The sequence below is a fragment of the Raphanus sativus genome, chromosome 3 (assembly GCF_000801105.2).
Source record: "Raphanus sativus cultivar WK10039 chromosome 3, ASM80110v3, whole genome shotgun sequence".
NCBI lineage: Eukaryota > Viridiplantae > Streptophyta > Magnoliopsida > Brassicales > Brassicaceae > Raphanus > Raphanus sativus.
This window is the reverse complement of record NC_079513.1, coordinates 15,074,027-15,093,443: the sequence shown is the minus strand read 5'-3', so window position 1 is coordinate 15,093,443 and position 19,417 is coordinate 15,074,027. Positions and strand designations below refer to the sequence as shown.

The 19,417-nt window shown below is 35.0% G+C and overlaps 4 protein-coding genes and 2 pseudogenes across 4 annotated transcripts; 4 read left to right on the top strand and 2 right to left on the bottom strand.

Moving 5' to 3' along the window:
• The first annotated feature begins 968 nt into the window (after positions 1 to 968).
• LOC108847022 (proline transporter 3) lies at positions 969 to 3,620 on the top strand. The gene is made up of 7 exons (XM_018620192.2): positions 969 to 1,203; positions 1,346 to 1,570; positions 1,654 to 1,748; positions 1,835 to 2,024; positions 2,110 to 2,237; positions 2,354 to 2,569; positions 3,159 to 3,620. The coding sequence occupies exons 1-7, from the start codon at positions 1,107 to 1,109 to the stop codon at positions 3,534 to 3,536; spliced, it is 1,329 nt and encodes a 442-aa protein (XP_018475694.2). The 5' UTR covers positions 969 to 1,106; the 3' UTR covers positions 3,537 to 3,620.
• A 1,792-nt stretch (positions 3,621 to 5,412) lies between these two features.
• LOC108847299 (LIM domain-containing protein WLIM2a) lies at positions 5,413 to 7,054 on the top strand. The gene is made up of 6 exons (XM_018620506.2): positions 5,413 to 5,559; positions 5,748 to 5,949; positions 6,170 to 6,269; positions 6,381 to 6,418; positions 6,497 to 6,586; positions 6,702 to 7,054. The coding sequence occupies exons 2-6, from the start codon at positions 5,815 to 5,817 to the stop codon at positions 6,933 to 6,935; spliced, it is 597 nt and encodes a 198-aa protein (XP_018476008.1). The 5' UTR covers positions 5,413 to 5,559; positions 5,748 to 5,814; the 3' UTR covers positions 6,936 to 7,054.
• Positions 7,055 to 7,199: 145 nt separating this feature from the next.
• Positions 7,200 to 9,415, top strand: LOC130509058 (uncharacterized protein At2g39910-like). The gene is made up of 8 exons (XM_057004614.1): positions 7,200 to 7,378; positions 7,473 to 7,953; positions 8,042 to 8,128; positions 8,226 to 8,416; positions 8,500 to 8,695; positions 8,770 to 8,834; positions 8,926 to 9,027; positions 9,117 to 9,415. Exons 1-8 carry the CDS (start codon positions 7,335 to 7,337, stop codon positions 9,247 to 9,249), a joined length of 1,299 nt encoding a protein of 432 aa, XP_056860594.1. The 5' UTR covers positions 7,200 to 7,334; the 3' UTR covers positions 9,250 to 9,415.
• Positions 9,280 to 12,835, bottom strand: LOC108847297 (coronatine-insensitive protein 1). The gene is made up of 3 exons (XM_018620504.2): positions 12,031 to 12,835; positions 10,407 to 10,887; positions 9,280 to 10,271 (listed from the first exon to the last, which is right to left on the bottom strand). The coding sequence occupies exons 1-3, from the start codon at positions 12,522 to 12,524 to the stop codon at positions 9,468 to 9,470; spliced, it is 1,779 nt and encodes a 592-aa protein (XP_018476006.1). The 5' UTR covers positions 12,525 to 12,835; the 3' UTR covers positions 9,280 to 9,467.
• A 1,581-nt stretch (positions 12,836 to 14,416) lies between these two features.
• LOC130510010 (uncharacterized) lies at positions 14,417 to 15,357 on the bottom strand (annotated as a pseudogene).
• Positions 15,358 to 16,814: 1,457 nt separating this feature from the next.
• LOC130510009 (uncharacterized protein At5g39865-like) lies at positions 16,815 to 17,849 on the top strand (annotated as a pseudogene).
• The last annotated feature ends 1,568 nt before the right edge of the window (positions 17,850 to 19,417 follow it).

Genomic DNA, 19,417 nt, shown 5'->3' with positions numbered 1-19,417 from the left:
TATATCTAAATTATTTTTGTAATTATTAAATTATTTTTATATATATTAAAACGTTTTTAAAGTTTACAGTAATAATAAAACGTTTTTTATAAATTTTATTTTAAAAATATATATATGTATAAATCATGTATACTAAAAACTATATATAGTAATTATTAAACTATTTTTTGTGATTTTTAAAATTTTTATTTATTAAAACTAATTTTTAATATATTTTAATTTGTACAATTTTGAATAATATTATCTAATATATTTTCAATTTCAATTTTTATTTTATATTTTATATTTTCGAATTGCATTAAAAAATTAATATTTTTTTTTATTTATTTTTTGAAAATTCCGAGGAAAAGGTTCCCTCAGAATATTTCGACGACCACGTCCCTAGAAAAATTTTGAGGACTTTGTGACGAATCCTCGTCCTCACAGTTTCCTCAGAACTATTGTTCCTCGAAATTCAGTCAGAAAATTTCAAAGAAATTTCGAGGGAAAATAAAATTTCGAGGAGTTTTTTTCTAGGACATTTTTCCTCGGTATGTCGTCGGAATACGGTTATTCAGACGATATACTGAGAAAAAAGTCCCTCAGTATCTGCGTGTTTTCTTGTAGTGACCCACTTTGTGTTGTGATATTGACCAATGGCCGACCAAATTCAGAAACATTAAAGAAGAAACTACAAAATGTATGTAGTTTGGCACATTGATTTCAACATATGTCTCTATACTATCTTTGAAACTTTTTAGTTTCTAGTTGTAGTATTCACTTCATCCTGTCTTGTATCTTCCTTGCAATAATTTTGATGTGACTTAGTAGTTGAAGCTCACGATCATACGGGACGGTAGCTTAAATAGGTGGGTTAACACTAGACGGCAGCTCGTTGGGACCATATGTAGGTATTTATTTGACTCTTAATCATGCATGTGCGGTTTAAATAGCGACTACTACTATGAAAAATCAGATGAATGATTGAGAAAGAAATAGTATGGCCACTACTTTAAAAGCAAAATAATAAACTGGCACCTTTTTCATGTGGTCGAGGAACGTCTTAGCAAAACATTATAAAGGGTAAAAAATGCTCTTAGCTCCAAAGACTACAAGTGCCAAAAATCATGAATGCCACAGGAGCTAAGAGTCGCACAAGCAACGTAAATGGTGGAGAACATTTTGATATCGAAGTCCCTGACACTGCTCATCAGATTAGCAGCGGTTTGTCATTTGTTGACTCCCCCCTTCCTTTTTATCTTGCTATTTAAAGAGACTTACTGAATATAGTAACATACAATAGTGCTTTTCATAATCTGAGATCACATTTTGGGAAGCTTTACAGTATGCTTTGTTGGATGTACAGATTCATGGTTTCAGGTGGCGTTCGTTCTGACAACCGGTATAAACAACGCGTATGTGTTGGGGTTTTCAGGAACCGTAATGGTTCCTTTAGGTTGGGTTGGTGGTGTGCTTGGTCTCATTCTTGCTTCTGCTATCTCTCTCTATGCTAATATTCTTGTAGCCAAGCTTCATGAGTTTGGTGGCAAAAGGCACATTCGCTATAGAGACCTAGCCGGATTTATTTACGGTAAGAAAACCAAACATGCTCTGTTTCTCTTCTCTGTTCTTGCTTTCATGAAATGATTGTTCTCTTTTTTCTTTTTTATTCAGGTAGAAAGGCTTATTGTGTTACTTGGGGATTGCAATATGTCAATCTTTTCATGATTAATTGTGGATTTATCATCCTAGCTGGTTCTGCTTTAAAGGTAGTAAACATCTGGATTCCTGATTTTTGATTCTTCATTCCGTGTGAGCCAAGTTAGTCAGTTTGGAGTGTGTTCTGTTTCTGCAGGCTGTTTATGTTCTTTTTAAGGATGATCATACCATGAAGCTACCTTACTTTATAGCTATTGCTGGTCTGGTATGTGCTTTTTTCGCCATTGGTGTTCCTCACTTATCGGCTCTAGGGATCTGGCTTGGAGTTTCGACCATCCTCAGTCTCATCTTCATCATTGTGGCAATCGTTCTATCTGTTAAAGATGGTATAGAACATAAATGATGATCATGCTTTAGCTTCAAAACATACTTATGAACCTTATAGCTATATCTTCTTTTTATTATATTTAGGAGTGAAAACACCACATTCAAGAGATTACGAGATAAAAGGATCATCATTAAGCAAACTATTTACCATCACAGCTGCTGCCGCCAATCTTGTTTTTGTATTCAACACAGGGATGCTTCCAGAAATTCAGGTTGAGATTGTTTTGAAACTGTTATAATATTGTAATAAAATGTGATTTTATTGTTGTTGTTTATATGAAAATGCAGACACATAAATGATCTTTCTTATATTATCTGGCTTTGATAGGCGACAGTGAAGCAACCTGTTGTGAGAAATATGGTGAAGGCTCTATACTTTCAGTTCACACTAGGTCTTTTACCAATGTACGCAGTTATGTTCATTGGGTATTGGGCTTACGGATCCTCGACCTCCACCTATCTGCTTAACAACGTAAATGGTCCAGTCTGGGTCAAAGCCCTTGCTAACATCTCAGCTTTCCTTCAGACAGTTATCTGTTTGCACGTAAGTTTCTTTGCATGACCGTTTCAACGTATATTCGACTCTGAGTCTAGTGGGCATAATACCCAAAGGCCAAAGTCCAAACTCAAACCTATATTCTAAACCAAAATCCATACTTTCCAAAATGTGAAAGATCCGAAAGGATCTTGTAGGGTAGTTCAATTCGGTGTATGCTCAATCTAATCAAATTGTTATTAACCAAATTTGAATGGATAATCTGGAAACCCCAAAAATCCAAATTAGCATCCGAAAGAAAGTATTTAAAAGCTAAATGGATACTTTAAATATCTAATTTATATTTATTTTGATACAATATTTAAAATATATGAATCTGAATCAAAATTAACCGAACTTAGATGTGAATTGAGTCCGACAAAATTATAAAATATACCTGAACTCAAACAATTATTAACTAAATCTGAACCAAACATATATAAAACACGAATGAGACAACAAAACTGTATTCGAAAACTTGAAAACTCAAAAACCCCAAATAACTAAATGGATAGTCGATTGTCAATCCTGAGTCTTGAGTCTATTTGCAATTGTATGTCCTAAATAACTCATATCTTAATAAATTCTTTGTTTTTAGATTTTTGCGAGTCCAACATATGAGTATATGGACACAAAGTTTGGGATCAAAGGAGGCACATTTGTGTTGAAGAACTTGATGTTTAGGATCATGGCTCGAGGCGGGTACCTAGCGGTGAGCACGCTACTCTCGGCGCTCTTGCCGTTCCTAGGGGACTTCATGAGCCTCACTGGTGCAGTGAGCACAATACCTCTTACATTCATTCTAGCCAACCACATGTACTATAAGGCCAAGAACGATAAGCTCAATACTATGCAAAAGCTATGGCATTGGCTTAACGTAGTCTTCTTCAGTTTCATGTCTGTTGCTGCCACCATTGCAGCTCTCAGGCTCATCGTCGTTGACTCCAAGAATTTCCACGTTTTTGCAGATTTGTAATTCATTCTTTATATTCTTCTCATACCATATTTTGTATTCCTTTAAAATCCTATTATAGGGTAAATCAAAGGATAAATTCCTAAATAGATCAAAAAGAATCTATGACAAAATAATACATGAAAATTCCCCAAAATAGTATTAAGTAGAGTGTAAAATGACAAAGCTATTTCAAATCCTTCTCTTAATCTAATTGTGCTTCCTAGCTATATCTATCTTATTAAAGTGAAAATACCATTACGAATTATTTGAAAACATAGTAACAGTAGAAACAAGAAATATAATTTTGTTTAAAAACATGGATAACAATATATTAAAAAAATAATAATGTGCCTATGTTGGAAAGAAAAATTGGAAGTCCACTATATTATATTAAAAAGTAATGAACTTATGTTACTTGATATACATACTTCAAATCAAAATAATAATTTAAATTGATTTATATCAAACATTCATTCAAAAAAAAAATATATATATATATATATATATATATTCAAAATTGATTTTTACTAAAATATTTTCCAATAACCTTTATAAAAAATGTTTCCAATATACATAAGAAAAATACAATACAAAGCCCAGTTTTAAACAACAACTTAAATTATGGTTTTTATATTTCACATTAATTTTTTTTTAAATATAATATATGTGATTATTTATATGATGATACATATGAAATACTATTAATTATATGATTACTTATACGATGATATGTATAAAATACGATTAATTATATGACGGCACATATATGATATATAATAATGACAAGGGTGAGCGTTCTTGTACCCATTTGAGTTCGGTTTGGATTTAGATAACTCGTTTAAATTATTTTTTTTAAAAAATTAAAATTTATTATATACTTTAAATTTCTCAAATCTATAAAAAAATAATATATTACATATTTGAATAACATATGTCAGAGTACCTAAACTTAACATATAAATTGATTTGGTTTAAATATTTGGAGAGAGAATCAATAATTATTCTAAGTATTTTGATGTTTTGAGTATACTTTAACTATTTTAGATATTTACTTTTGACTATTTGTATATATTTTTCAGTATTTAAATCAATTTACAAATATTACATGTATTTGGATGTTTTATATACATTGAATCTAAAAATTATTAATATATATAAGTATATAAATCTATTTCAGATATATTTGGATACCCAAAATATTTTGGTCCAGATCGGATTAGGTTTTAGTTTTCTAAATACCAAAATTTTGAATAATTCGGATATTTATTCAATTTCGATTCGGATTTTGTACTATTTTTTGGATCTAGATCGGTTCTATTCTTCGGATGTAGGTTTTTTTTGCCGAACTTCAAATAATGACATGAAAAACAAATAGCAACATATTTTTTTAAAAAAATACATCCGCACGGACGCGTAGATCAAAATCTAATTGTATCTTAAACTTTTAATCACTAAATCTTTAAAAAAATTAATGTTATTTTAGGGAAAAAATGTGTGTGCTATTTTTGAAACAAAATGTGTGTTTATTACTAGTGAGACCATTTCTCTAAACAATTTTTTTTTGAAGAAGTATACAGATTATTATAGTTTCATGATATCATTATGTTTGCTTACTAACAAGGAATTTTATCTTAAACTTTTAATCACTAAATCTTTAAAAAAATTAATGTTATTTTAGGGAAAAAATCTGTGTGCTATTTTTGAAACAAAATGTGTGTTTATTACTAGTGAGACCATTTCTCTAAACAATTTTTTTTTGAAGAAGTATACAGAATATTATAGTTTCATGATATCATTATGTTTGCTTACTAACAAGGAGTATATGATTAGTCAACTAATAACCACTGCTTAATCATCTCTCAGTCGAATATTATTAACTTGATTAACAACAATGAATGATATGCTGTTACATATTAAATTAAAAAAAAAAATTAGACCGGGCAAAGTGGAACCCCACTGTCTCTTCCAAAGCTCAATGCAATAATCATTAACCTTTCATTTTCTTCTTCACTTTCATCTTCTTCACGATCAGATCGACGAAGAGGTAAAAGACTTCTCCTTTCTTCATTTTGTTAAAGTTAGCTTTTTTTTTTGTTTCTTGTAGTTCCTGTTAGGACAAGAAAGAAGCAATCTTTTTGCTCTGAATTTCTGATTTAAATCACCAAATCATCTGATTGAATGTGGAAAAGTCTCTCTGTTCTGCTTTTGAATTAGCTATTTTTGGTGGTGTAGTACTGTGTAGTGAGCTTTGACTTTGAGCATAAGAGATCTGAGGAGGACAAGGCCAAACACAAAAACGATGTCGTTTACGGGAACTCAACAGAAATGCAGAGCGTGTGAGAAGACGGTGTACCCAATGGAGCTTCTCTCAGCTGATGGAGTGACATTTCACAAGTCTTGCTTCAAGTGCTCTCACTGCAAAACCACTCTTCAAGTCAGTTTTTTTTTGCTCTCTTTTTGCTTTTTGTTTTCCCATAAGCATAGTTTTTTTTTTTTTTTTCACATAAGCATAGTTAATAATAGTTCAGTGATATGTTTCATCAAGAAATTCTCTAAATGGTGAGAGTTATGAGTCAAGGGGTTCATGGATTTCTCTGCTTTTTTTTATGGGATCCAAAGTTTAAAATGTGTTGATGGTTTTTTTTTTTTGACAGCTGAGCAATTACTCATCAATGGAAGGTGTGTTGTACTGTAAGCCTCATTTTGAGCAGCTCTTCAAGGAGACTGGTAGCTTCAACAAGAACTTTCAGTCACGTATGTACTTCCTCTTCTTTTCTTACCTTTTGGATTCAACGCCCTTTACTTGCTTGTGGTGTTCTCACTTTACTTTTTTTTTTTATCTTCAAACTTTATTTCCCTTCACAGCTGCAAAGCCATTAACTGACAAGCCAGCTCCCGAGCTGGTAAAACACCGTCTCTTAACAATATAGCTCCATCTTCTTATTTAGTTAGTAACATCATGACTCTTCTTGGTTCCTCAGACAAGGACACCTAGCCGAGTTGCTGGAATGTTCTCTGGAACTCAAGACAAATGCGCTACTTGCAATAAAACCGTGTATCCTATCGAAAAGGTTAATACAACATTAAATACATTCACAGTAAAACTTAGAGCATTTTACAGTAAGGAACTTAGAGATCTTTCTACACAGTCGGTTCTTATATCTTCTTGTTCTGTTTTAACCACAGGTGACTGTGGAGAGCCAGTGTTACCATAAGTCCTGCTTCAAATGTTCACATGGAGGCTGTGCGCTTTCTCCATCCAACTACGCAGCTCTCGAGGGGATACTGTACTGCAAACACCATTTCGCCCAGCTTTTCAAGGAGAAAGGAAGTTACAATCACCTCATCAAATCTGCTTCCATCAAACGCTCTGCTGCTACTGCTGAAGCTGCTGCTGTAGAAGCTGTACCTGAATCTTAAAAATTTGAATTCTCCAACCAATGTCAACTTTAAAAAAAAGGGTTACTACCAAACTGGTTTCACTTTGTCTTGGTGTATGTGATATGTTTGTTTTACTTGTATTCATTCACACTTCTTCATGTTCTTGTCTTCCAAAATGAACCCAGGCTTCTCGTTGTGTAAACTACTTGGCTTAGTCTCTGGTCTTGGTCGGTTCCCTCTTGACCGGACCGGCCTAAAAAGAATCTGACTTTCATGTCCGGTCCGGTTCTTCAATATAAGAACGTAGAAATTCAGATTTTTTTCTGAAAGAATTAAATAAAACACATTGAAATCGATCTATGGAATCACAAAACACCGATTGAATTGCACCCTAAAGGCTAAAGATACGAACTTTGCAAACTTTTGCTTTTTGAAAAAATGTCAAACACAACCTCTACTGACCTCCATAGCCGTCTTCTCCGGTGAGTAACCCCTCTCTCTCTCTCTCTCTCTCTCTTGTACTCTGTTTCTCGCTAGAAAGAACCCTAATTTGTGAACTCTGTTTTGACGATTCAGAGTATCAGAACCAATAGCAGAGACTCTCAGACGAACTCAGTACACACCGCAAGCGAACAGCAAAGTATCACCCAAAGACATACTCTTGTCTCTGTTACCAAACACTTCTCCTCCTCCTCGACTACTGGATGAAGAACAGAGTCTCGCTACGATCAAAAGCCTCGCACTTGCTTGCGCCCTCCTCTCTTCTTCTCGATCCTCTGCTCACGAACTCCTCTCGTGGATCCCCGAAAGCCTCTCCGTCGCAGGGGAGTCAGCTTTTTCAGAGATCTCGCGTGATTATTATTCCGGTGAGAACAAGAGGTTGGTGATTGAGTTGTTGCCGGTTGTTTTGCCGGAGCTGAAAGATGGAATCGAAGGGAGCAGCTCAATGGGTAAGGACGGTGATGGAGAGGATGATGTTTCAGCTGCTGCTATGGCGAGAAAGCCAGTTGGTTACGCCATCTTGGCTTCTCACCAGCTCATGTGGTTTGTGACTCAGGTCTGAGTTTATGTTTATGATGTAAAGATCTAACCTTTAAGGTTCTGTTATGATTTGATTGTGTTAGTGTTTTGAATGATTTTGATAGGTCGATAAACCGAATCTGGCGAAAGTTTGCAACTTGGTGGTTCCATGTGTTTTGACAGCACTTGACCATTGGTCTCCTGATGTCAAAGTAAGTCCTTTGGGAACTTCTAATAGCTTTCTATCTGCTCGTAGCTTTAAGGCTATAGTGAGTTTGATGTTGTGTTGCTCTCTTTGTTTGATGACAGAGACAGGGTATGATAAGTTTTGTGCACATTGCTAAAACTATGAGTTCAGGTGACCTCGGTTCGTATGGAGATGTGGTTCTTGATGCGTGTTGCCAGAACATAGCTTCTGATGACGAGATTTGGGTTCATGTAGTGGAGTTATCTGTGCTCCTTGTCACTAAACTGCATCCTAATAATCCTCGTAGCTCATGGTAGGTAAATCTTCTCTTATTCTCTCTTTTTATCAAATAACATTGGGTTCATTTTCGTGGCGTGCTTATCTTCTTCTTTGTAGGCACGAGAGGATCATGAATGAGATGCTTGGTCATCTAGAACGTCAACCAAGAAACAAAGAGAGACGTATAGCTTGGTTAACATTCGTTGAGCCACTCTTAAACTCTTTGGGGCTTTTCTTGCTTGCTCATTTGCGACGGTTCTTCCCTCTTTTCTTCCAGTGGATGCATTCAGATGATGCCGAAACCGTTTTGTTGGTATGTTCTGTGTTTCACATTTGTTATGAATGTTAGGTTGATAATTCCACTACCTGCAAATGCCATCATATTAGGTTCTTGAGAGAGTGGAGACGGTTGTGAGGTTGACATGGATTAGAAACTCGCCTGTGTTCACAAGGTTTAACCCTCTCTAAACACTATACATCAGCAGTGACTTGTAGAATCCACTCTTCAACATCAATCATGTCAATGATTTTTTGGACTTTCAGATTGGTGGATGAGCTTGTTTCCTTGTACAAAGAGTCATCCATGCGTAAGGAGCGTGACGAGATTAGACGGCTTATCCTCCGTATCTTGAAGCTACTCCGCGAGTATGATTCTATATAAGCTTATCAAATGCACTGCCAAAGATGGTTCAACTCTGTGTTTGTTTTTCTTATTTTAGCTTCGTCTCTCGCAGGTGCAAAAGGTTACAGTTTGAGTCAGCGTGGAGCCAGTATCAGGAGGATCCAAACCTGAGCATGGTTGGTGAATACATATGTGGACTAGCTCTTTCTGACTCGAGAGAGCCTATCATTGTCTCAGAGGTTTAGGGCCACTAATTAGAGAAATCACAAAACATATAAGGAAATATTCTGAAGAGACTAGTTTCTCTCTTCTTATTTCAATCTCTCAAAAAATGTCTTATGTAATCTCTCAAAACTACAGACAATACAAACAAGAAGGAGAAAGAAAAAATAGAATCCATTCGACACAGTTCATGGAATCCTCAAAACCAAATCTTTATATACAAACCTGCTTTGAATCATCATCATGCCTCCCTCAGGACTTTAACAGTTGGTGGACAATCTGTTCTCTCACCAGCCAGAGAGTGGTAAGCCAGTATATGAGCCGGATGCTCCATCTCTCTTACCTCTCCTAGCTGATTCACTTCCGGGACTTTTCTTGCCGGAATCAGCTCTATGTTCCAGTAAGGTCTAGACATTAGCCTCAGGTCTTGTCCTGTCGTCGATGCTCTGTAGCCTTGTACCCACAGGTATCTCAGCGATGGCAGTTTCAGTACCGCTGCAGCGATTGCTCTCTCACTGAAGCAACAGCCTCTCATCTCTAACTTCTGTAGTTTAGGGCATCCTCTTGAGAACTCCATCAGGCCTTCGTCTGATTCACCAACGTAACCGAGAAGCATCCACCTCACGTTTGGACTGTACTGTCCGATGTAGCTTAACCCCACGTCGGTTAAGCCGCCTTGCCTGAGATAGAATGCAAACCGTCTGAGTTTCTTGCATCCGATCAAGAGGGATCGGACTCCGTTGTCCAGTGGCAGATCTGTTATTCTCTCTTCTTGGTCGAGTAAGACGAGGCGGAAGTCACAGAGGTTTTTCAGATATGTGCCTATGCTTTCGAGAGACTCGTTGGTTATATCTGAGACATACACCGCCATGTATTCTAGCTCCTGGCAGCCCTGAGCCAAAGCTACTAATCCTCTTTGTGAGACCAATCCTTCTTCATCCTCCATTCCTTGTTCATCTTCACCCCGTTCGATCCTTAGCCGCTTCAACTTCTTACAGCACTGTCCAAGAACCTCTAGACCCCTATCTCCGATTACATTCCTTGTCTGAAATACAGCAAAAATTGTCAGTCAAATATATTGCATTCACATCCCTCGTCTACCACATTTTATACACTTGCAAAATCAATGCATATAGGATAATTGAATAGTCTAAAGAACAGATATTGCGTTCAAATTTACCTCGAGAACTTCTAAATTAGGACACTTTTGAATTAGAGTACAATGATCCTCAGTTGCGAGCAATGCATAGATCAGATCCAGCTTCCGGATTTGGGCAGCGAATGGAAACAGTATTGGCATTTCATTAGGTCCCATGTAAGAGAGGCCCAGACAACATAGTTTTGGAGGGAAAGTCAGATTCATATACTTCTCCGGCCTTCCAATTTCTTCATTTAAGGAGCCACCACAAAACTCTTCGAGATTAGTAGCAGCTTTAAAGAACCCGACTAGTTCCAACATCTCAAAGTCACCAACCTTCACAGAAATCAGAGAGCGGCAATTTCTAGCTATGCTTTCCAAGTCTTTGCCATTGATTTTTGCAAACTCAGTCATGTAGAAATTTAGAATCTCAAGAGATGTGTTGTGCAGAGCAAGCTCATGAAGCCATTTACCATCCTTTTCAACGAAAGAACTTTCTTCCATTAACAATGTTTTTATTTTCCTGTCAGGAAAACAGACAGAGACATGAATAAAGTGAGAAACAACTCAAGATGATTGGATTTTCAGCTTACCAAACCAATCAAATCAAGGATGCAAGAAGGCCATTATATACATGAACTTCTGCAGTTAGCTAATATAAATCTTTTTGCTAACTATCCATAAACAGATGTGGAGGAAACCAAATAAAATCTGCCCCAAGGTTTCTACTTCCCCAATTGATTAATTGGCATAACAACGGCAGCGCAATTAAGGATGCAAGAAGGACACGATAAACATGAACTCAAGATAATTGTATTTTCAGCTTTAAACTGCATATGCATAAACATGAACTCAAGAACGCCATTATAAACATGAACTCCCAAAGACATTTTTTTTTTTTGCAGATGACAAATATCAATCTTGTTGCTAATTATCTATCAATCTTGTTGCTAATTATCCACAGACAGAAATGGATTTACCCCAATAAATTCCACACCAAGGTGTCTACTTCCCCCAATTAATAATTTGCTTAGGTTGCAGGCACAGAGCCATTAAGGATGCAAGAAGGACACGGTAAACATGAACTCCTAGAAACTACAAATATTAGATTTTAATACTTCCGCTATCTATGCAAAACCACAAGTAAAAAGTGCAGTAAGAAATTAAATAAAGTCGGGTTCAACAAACATATCACCAAAGTTTCTACTTTACCAAATTGAGCTAAAGACACATGAGACATTTTTTTTTTTTTTTTTTTGCAGATGGCGATATCAAGCTTGTAGCTAATTATCCATAAACAGAAGTTCAGGAAACCAAATAATGTCCGCACCAAGGGTTTCTACTGCCACAATTGAATAATTTTCTTAGGTTGCAGGCATTAAGTATGCAAGAAACACACGACAAACATGAACTCCTAGAAACTACAAATATCAGAGATGAATACTTTTACTATTTATTTATGCATAACCACAAGCTGTGTAAAGTGTATTCAGAAATCAAATAAAGCACCAAATTTTCTTCTGCTAAAGACACAAGAGATCTTCAAACAAAGTAGGTAATGAGAACTGTCCTTATATGAATATAAAGAGAGTTGCAAAAGTATGGTTAAAAACCTTAAGAATCATATCCTATAAGCTACAAAGAAATAAAATCAGTTAAGAGTTACCTGCAGTGCTTAACGATGCTGAAAAGTCCATCAGTAGAGAAACCCGAGCACTTATCAAGCTTCAAAGCCTCGAGCTCATCCAACCTCGACTTAGCCAAAACATCAAGATCCAAATCGCTCACAATCATCCGCCTAAAATGCACAGATTTAAGCCTCCTCAGCGACGAAGCAATCTCGTTGACCCAGGGGGTAACGAACCCTCCCCAGTTCTCCGGGATGAGATTGAACATAGCGGCTCTCGGCTTCCCTTTGAGCTTGATCGACCTCAGATTCGGAAACCTCCGGCTGAGACGATCGGGGGTCGAGGTGTAGCAGAGTGCCATGGTCACGTGCTCCCTCGTCTCGGAGTCGATCCCGAACCACCTCCGGCACACGAGGGAGGCGGAGTCTCGGTCTTTGGGATCGGTTATGTAAGGCATGACTTGCTCGATGACGTCATCGACGGTTACGGCGCTCAATCTGCACTTCTTGATATCCGGATCCTCCATCGTCATCGGGATAAACAAATTCAAAACCGCACCGAAGCAACGAAATCAATTTCAATTCCAAATCGAGTATATACGAATCAAACAATCAATAAGATCGATTTTCAACTACACGAATCTCAAGACGAACCTAGCAGATCCAAAACTAATACAAACAGAGAGAGAGAGATAGAAATTCGAAATCGAGAACACGAATCTCAATAACAGATCCAAACTAACACAGAAGAAGAGATCGGAAGCGGGAGAGAGATAGACTGGAAGAGAGAAGGACACGCGGAGGAGGAAGAAGTGGCGTAAGTGTGTGTGTGTGTGTGTGTGTGAAGTGTTAATTGATATTTTGGGATCAAGTGGGCTGAGAGGATAATATATTTTTTTATATAAACGGACGGTGGAGATGATGCGATCGGATCAAGTTGTTTGGTCAACCTTCTTGCGTAAGCAGCAGATCTCGCTAGACGACAGAAATAGCCAGGTGTGGTTTTTATCCAATCGACGATCATGTGACGGGTTTCTTATTATTTAACTGAGTTTTTGATCTTAATCAATGTTTTGGTTAACTAATTTATACCAGTAGTATCCTAGGTGAAGTATAGCGTTTAATAATATAGAGTTGTTAGCTATATGTTTTTTTTTACGAAAAAGTATATGGTATCACTAAAAAATTTATAGGTTAGATCTGTTTAATTTGGAGATGGAGATGGAGATGGAATAACTGAAAATTGAATAACCATTATCCAAAGTATTTTTTGATGATGAAACTATACCAAAAAAAAATCTGGTAATGGAATTTTGTTAGAAATAAATAAATAAAACTAATGCTTTTTAGGTAAATTGAGTAAGATTTCTTTTGGGTAACATATTTTGAATGATTTTAAAATAGTTTATAAGAATATTTGAGATTTTTTGTAAATTTTTTTTACATATTTATTTATTCTCTCTTTATATAAAATAAAGTAAGTTGTTCCCAATAAAATATTTTTTTTACATATTTATTTATTCTCTCTTCATCCATTTAAATAAAGTAAGTTGTTCCCAATAAAATATTTATATGAGAATATTTGGAAAGTGTACAAAAATGAGAATATTTGGAATATATATAGGTCAAGAGGAGAAATCTGTCCCATAATAGACATGCCTACTAAAAAAAAAAAAAAATAGACATGCCTACTACTATGTGAATTATTGAACCCAAAAGAGAAACTATATGAAATATAGGTTATTGCACGATGATGATACAGAAATCAATAGCTGTTATCATCAAAATGACAAAGCAAATGTCTTCAGAATAACTTTCATGCAGTTTCCTAATACTACTAACCTAGTCGGTAGAACGGTAGAGCTTGAATGTGAAGCTAGAACTAGAGTATATTTTATTTTGATTATGATACAAACTTTACTCAAGTGTCGTTGCAACTTGCAACTGCAAAAGATTGCTATTATATCAGATATTATACACGATTTTGGATTTAAGTTTCTCTCAACGTCAACTATAATTACCATGAAGATGCTTTTGTAAGAAATAATAATACTCTACTATTTTTAATTTGAGAAACAGAAACTATGACACTAACTATTATTGTACACGACTGTATTGTCTCCATTGTGGTAGACGTACACATGTGTACATGTACCTCTTCGTCAATGTTACGAAACCTTGTGTAAGTTTCAAAAAGGTTAATATGCCAACTAATTTTCATTATTATTTACTGTATCTCTTATAGCTTTCATTATTATTTACTATATGCAAGCTACCAAAAAAAACAGACTAATAGTAATTACACCTGAAAACAAAAGAGTGGCTGAACAAAAAGTCGAAAACAAAGAACCAAGCGAGAGATGAGATTCCACAAGCTCCCTTTCTATATTCTTTTTCACTTCCAACGAACCAAAAAAAAAAAAAGCTAACCAGCAGGCTCTCTCGGAGGCACAGGTACTTCTTCGCCTGAGCTCACATTCTCACATTCTGCACTCGGTTGTTGCAGCCCAATTGGTGCAAACAAGCTCACACCACTCATCTCCCGTGTCCCATTGTACAGAGTACAGACCTCCACTTCCGTAGTGTTTCTAAGGAGCAGAGGTGGTTGCATTAGCTCCACTTATGAGCATCCGTAGTGTCTCTCTTGCTCCTTTCTCCACCAGTGAGTTGTTCTTCTCCACAGGGAGCGGATGCATGCCCGTTGGTATCATCCCAGTTGGCCCAGCGCTTACTAGATAAGCTTGACTCTACGAGCATATATCCATAAGGACCCTAACTGGAATATGAACGATGGGGTGATCACACATTATAGGAATCATCATCTGCTGGGAGGATGATGATGATTCACCTGGAATAATGGGTATGCTGTGGACTAAAGGTAATGGAAGGATTGCATAGAGATCCAGCGGCGATGAGGGAATCAAGAACCCATCTGATCCTGATGAAGGTAATATGGAGGAAAGAGGTGGAAGCAAAGGTAACTCGATGGATAGTGGAGGGAACTGATACGAAGTAGATGGATGGTGCGTGAACCGATGAGGTGCTTGGAGGGCACCAGTAATAGTAAGGAGAAAAGACTGGTGGACCCATCTTCAAAGGAAACTGTGGTGGTAAGTTCATTGTGCTTGGTAGTAACTCTACAGCTCCAAAAGCTATAAATTGAGGTAATTCGCCTTCACCTTCTGACTAAATAAAACCCTCTACATTAGTGGGGGTGGAGGTGATGGGTAAATTATCAAAGACTGAGAAATGGCCTTCACCACTTTGTAGATTTGATTTATCTCTTGAGGAGATATGTCGAGAAGAGTTTCTCAGTTGGTTTTCTTCAAAGGAGCCTGATTGAGGGCTGAGGCTTCCTTGTGCCATTGACAGTTGAGTATCCGAGAGACGTGCTTGAAAAAAACTAGAGGGTACCAACAGCTTTATCCATGCCTGCAGCTGTGGCTGAATTCACAGATTTGAAAGCCTCAATACTGCCTCTAATTTTGAATATAATAAAGAGAAGACCAACTCCAGCAAACAGAGATCCCACAATTTTCAACAAGAAACATTTAGCTTTAAAGAAAAACAAAGCTAAGTCAAACCAACCACATCCACCAAATAAAAAAAAATATTCCTAGCAGTCAACGCAGCTCTCAAAGCTTCATTCACTATCGAATACACCCATAATATGAAACTCATTCACTATCTTCCCCAGTTCTGAGATCTACATAACACAATATATGCTATCATAGTCCTACACAATAAAGGAAACAATGTTCCTGGGATTACCTCTAGGTTTGCATCTCTAAAAAGATCTATCACTAGTCCATCAATGGGCTCAAGAGTTGTTTACCTTCCAAAATCCAAATGTTTTAATTTCGGATCGTTTGAATTTCATTTCAAAAATTATCTAATTTGAATCACATAGTATTTAGAATACACAATTCAATTCACCTAAAAGATTTGGAATCCAACTGTCCTGATTTTGCACATATCTACTACACATATCAAGCAAACAAATGATACATTATGAAGATTGTGTTTATGAAAAACCGCATATATATATACACACACACACATATTGCAAGCCTTTGAATGCCAATTGAATAGTGAAAACGGTTATATCCAAAACTTTATATTATTTTCTTATTTTTTTTGTTATCTTTGGTCTATTATAATTTATTTGATCTATTAAATAATTATTCTAAAATATGAAATGTTTGATTGTATATACGGTTGGTATAAAGTTACAATAATCTTGAGTAGAAAAAAAAAGTTCAAATCGAAAACATGATAAATGAATCCAACAATGAAAATTTTCAAATTTCTTCAACCAGAACTATTAAAAATCATTTAATCCAAATCCTCATATTCTTAATCTCCATATACTTGTAGAATGAAAACACCATCAGACTTACAATCAATGTGAATAAGTTACTCATCATCGTATATGAATTTTTCTTCACTAAACTATTCTGGTTGATATTTTGTTTTGAAATAAATATTTTTAATATGATTTGTAAACACCGTTAAATCTTAATCAAGTAATTAATAATACATATACATTATTATATGCATTACTGTCATGTAAGTTCAAACTACAATATGATAATGTCAACCGAAACAAAGATAATGACTAGTGTCTTAAATAGCACCTAAGATTATTGGTATTTAGTTTGTAACTCTGATGATGTCTAATATATGGATCAATACTATTTTGCTATATTCTGTTGCATATACAGAGGATCAATTTAGTATATAAAAAAAAATTACGTCTGAAACTGAGGTCATCCAAAAGTACATACAACTCATTTTCAATGTTTGTGATACTCATAAGGATCATGGCATTTCAATCAGATACTCGAGGAAGAGTAAAGCTAGTTGAAGGGATTAAAGTTGTGGATTCTTGTGGCGTTTACTATATTAACCTCTCTAATGATGTAATATCTAGTTTGTATTTAGTTCTTCAGATTTCCAATTTTGTAAGAAAAACAAATATTTTGTAAGAACCAAGGAGTTGTGACTTTGAATCCTGGTATGAGATTGTACATGGTGACCGGTATTACATTTTACAATCTTGTCGTATCCGGTTCGATGTGAATTTTTTTTTAACCTAAATAAAAAATGTTGAATCAACCCACCCAACATATGTTCTGTGAAAAGAAAACATAACAATTTGGGCCGTCAAACTTTTGGCCCAATTAAAACATAACTGATTTCTCTCTCCATTTCCTCCTTCCGAGTTTTGTGAAATGACATCGTTAATGTTCGCTATGCAATCATGAATGACACCTCTCCAAAACAACTAGGCAAAAGACACGAGACCAATCAGGTTACCTGAATCTGTACGTTTGAGTTCACAGAGTTCTTAGTCTTTAGACAAGCGAGAGAAACCAAAACTGTCTGAAACTGAGGACGACAAGAACAAGATAGCATTGTACTTCACTAGCCTCAGAGGAATTCGAAAGACTTGTGAGGATGATTGCTCTTGTGTAAGGACGGTATTGAGAGGGTATCAGGTTGCGGTAGAGGAATGCGACATCTCAACGGACTCTAGATACAGGGGAGAGCTTCATATTGCACTAGGAGAAGAGAAACCGGTTTGTTTTCCTCAGGTGTTCATAAGATGAATCCACATTGGTGGAATGGAGAAGGTCAAGAAACTCAACGATGGAGGTGAACTGAGAGAGATGTTAGAAGGGTTTCCTCTTTGTGAATCCGTGGGAGCTTGCGGATGCCGCGGGGATCCAAGGTTTGTGCCATGTACTAGCTGTGGTGGTAGCACCAAAGTTTTTGATGAACAAGAAGATGCGTTTAAGAGATGCAATGTATACTATGAGAATGGTCTGGTACGCTGTAACAAATGTTGTCTCTAGTGATTGATGTTGATGTGAAGAGAACACAAAGCATATAGGGGATATATATACTTGTGAGTTTAAATATGTTTTGGTTAGTTGTGTTTTTTGGACATTGATATAGGAAATTGTTTAAGGTTCAAAGCTATCATCATGTCCTTTTAAGGCCTCAATTGTATTTTCTTTTTACATTGTTGTTATAAAAATTTTGATTTTTCACAAACAAGATTCAAGAACATGATCTTCAACATTTCTACCTGTTAATGTAATTGCAAACATAAACGAGAATGATAATATTTTATATAAAACAACAACTTTATTTTCTAGAAAGAAAAGCTTTAAATTTTGTTTTTGATATGCAAATAAAAAAAAAAAGGAAAAAATTAGCGGTTGTTGTTTTCGCATTTTTGGTCTTAGTCATGGAAACATAAACGGGTACGTGAAATCGGAAGCATATGAAAGCGCATAAGCGATATTTTTTGAAAAATTAGGAAGCGGGGTACGTGTTGAAAGCGTACGTATATCCATATATTACGCTTATGCGAAATATATATATATATATATATAATATTTTTTTATAAAATTTAGAACTAAGAATTATATGATTTAAATTTAAAATAAAGTATTTATTTATTTATCATAATTTTGAAATGCTTTCATATTAAAACTGTGAAAATACACATAAATTAAGTTTAAAAGAAATTATTATATTAATTATTTTAGTATTTCATAAAATAATGACACTATATATTTGAATATATGATATATCTTTAATAAAGCTCAATATGTAAAGATAATTTATAGTATTAGTTTTAATATTTGTATATTTCTAATCTCTCTATTTTATCACTATCAAAATTTGGATTTTATATAAATTTAAAAATAGATTTTATATTTTTATTGGTTTATTTTTAAAACAGAAGTGTGATTCCAAAATGGAATCGTAAGCTTCCGATGTGTTTTTAAAGAGAATATTTAAGAAGCGTTTTGGAAACGAGATTCCATAAGCTTCCACAAGGTTCTGATTCCGATTTTGGTTACGAAGCGGGAAGCGGACGTCTGATGAAGCTTTCGTGCAACCCAATTCTAGTTAAATAAAATATGATTACCATTAATAAGAGTGACACAGTTGTAATATTTAAGAAAAGCTAAGAGGATATCAAAAATGTAATTCAATTTTAATATTATAGATGACAACTATTTAAAAGTAATTGAATAACTACTAAATGTCTTTTTATTCATAAAACTTAAATAGTTGTAAAACAATAAAAATAATTTATTCTTTAATCAATATAATTTTCTTATTGCTGATATATTGAACTACTCAAAAAACTGAATTTCCCGATTACTTTTTATCAAAAATATTTAAAATTATCCAGATTTCTTACAAAATATAAACATCCGAATATTTTTAGCAGAAATATTTAAATTTATCCGGATTATCCGATTTTTATTAAAAATCAAAAATCTATTTTCACTCAAATTTTCGGAACTAATTGTGTGATATATACATATTTTAAAAATTATTTGTAAACTTTATTGAGTGTCAATTTATTTACACTAACATTTTTATTTGTTTATATGAAATT

Bases quoted from the DNA above. Each gene is read 5' to 3' on its own strand.
- LOC108847022 (XM_018620192.2), top strand. From the start codon at position 1,107: ATGAATGCCACAGGAGCTAAGAGTCGCACAAGCAACGTAAATGGTGGA. The intron at 1,204-1,345 runs GTTTGTCATTTG...TTGGATGTACAG, and splicing joins TGCTCATCAGATTAGCAGCG to ATTCATGGTTTCAGGTGGCG. The intron at 2,238-2,353 runs GTTGAGATTGTT...TGGCTTTGATAG, and splicing joins GGATGCTTCCAGAAATTCAG to GCGACAGTGAAGCAACCTGT.
- LOC108847299 (XM_018620506.2), top strand. From the start codon at position 5,815: ATGTCGTTTACGGGAACTCAACAGAAATGCAGAGCGTGTGAGAAGACG. The intron at 5,950-6,169 runs GTCAGTTTTTTT...TTTTTTTGACAG, and splicing joins ACTGCAAAACCACTCTTCAA to CTGAGCAATTACTCATCAAT. The intron at 6,587-6,701 runs GTTAATACAACA...TTTTAACCACAG, and splicing joins CCGTGTATCCTATCGAAAAG to GTGACTGTGGAGAGCCAGTG.
- LOC130509058 (XM_057004614.1), top strand. From the start codon at position 7,335: ATGTCAAACACAACCTCTACTGACCTCCATAGCCGTCTTCTCCG. The intron at 7,954-8,041 runs GTCTGAGTTTAT...TGATTTTGATAG, and splicing joins TCATGTGGTTTGTGACTCAG to GTCGATAAACCGAATCTGGC. The intron at 8,835-8,925 runs GTTTAACCCTCT...TTGGACTTTCAG, and splicing joins AACTCGCCTGTGTTCACAAG to ATTGGTGGATGAGCTTGTTT.
- LOC108847297 (XM_018620504.2), bottom strand. From the start codon at position 12,524: ATGACGATGGAGGATCCGGATATCAAGAAGTGCAGATTGAGCGCCGTA. The intron at 10,888-12,030 runs GTAACTCTTAAC...TTTTCCTGACAG, and splicing joins AGCATCGTTAAGCACTGCAG to GAAAATAAAAACATTGTTAA. The intron at 10,272-10,406 runs GTAAATTTGAAC...GCTGTATTTCAG, and splicing joins CTAATTTAGAAGTTCTCGAG to ACAAGGAATGTAATCGGAGA.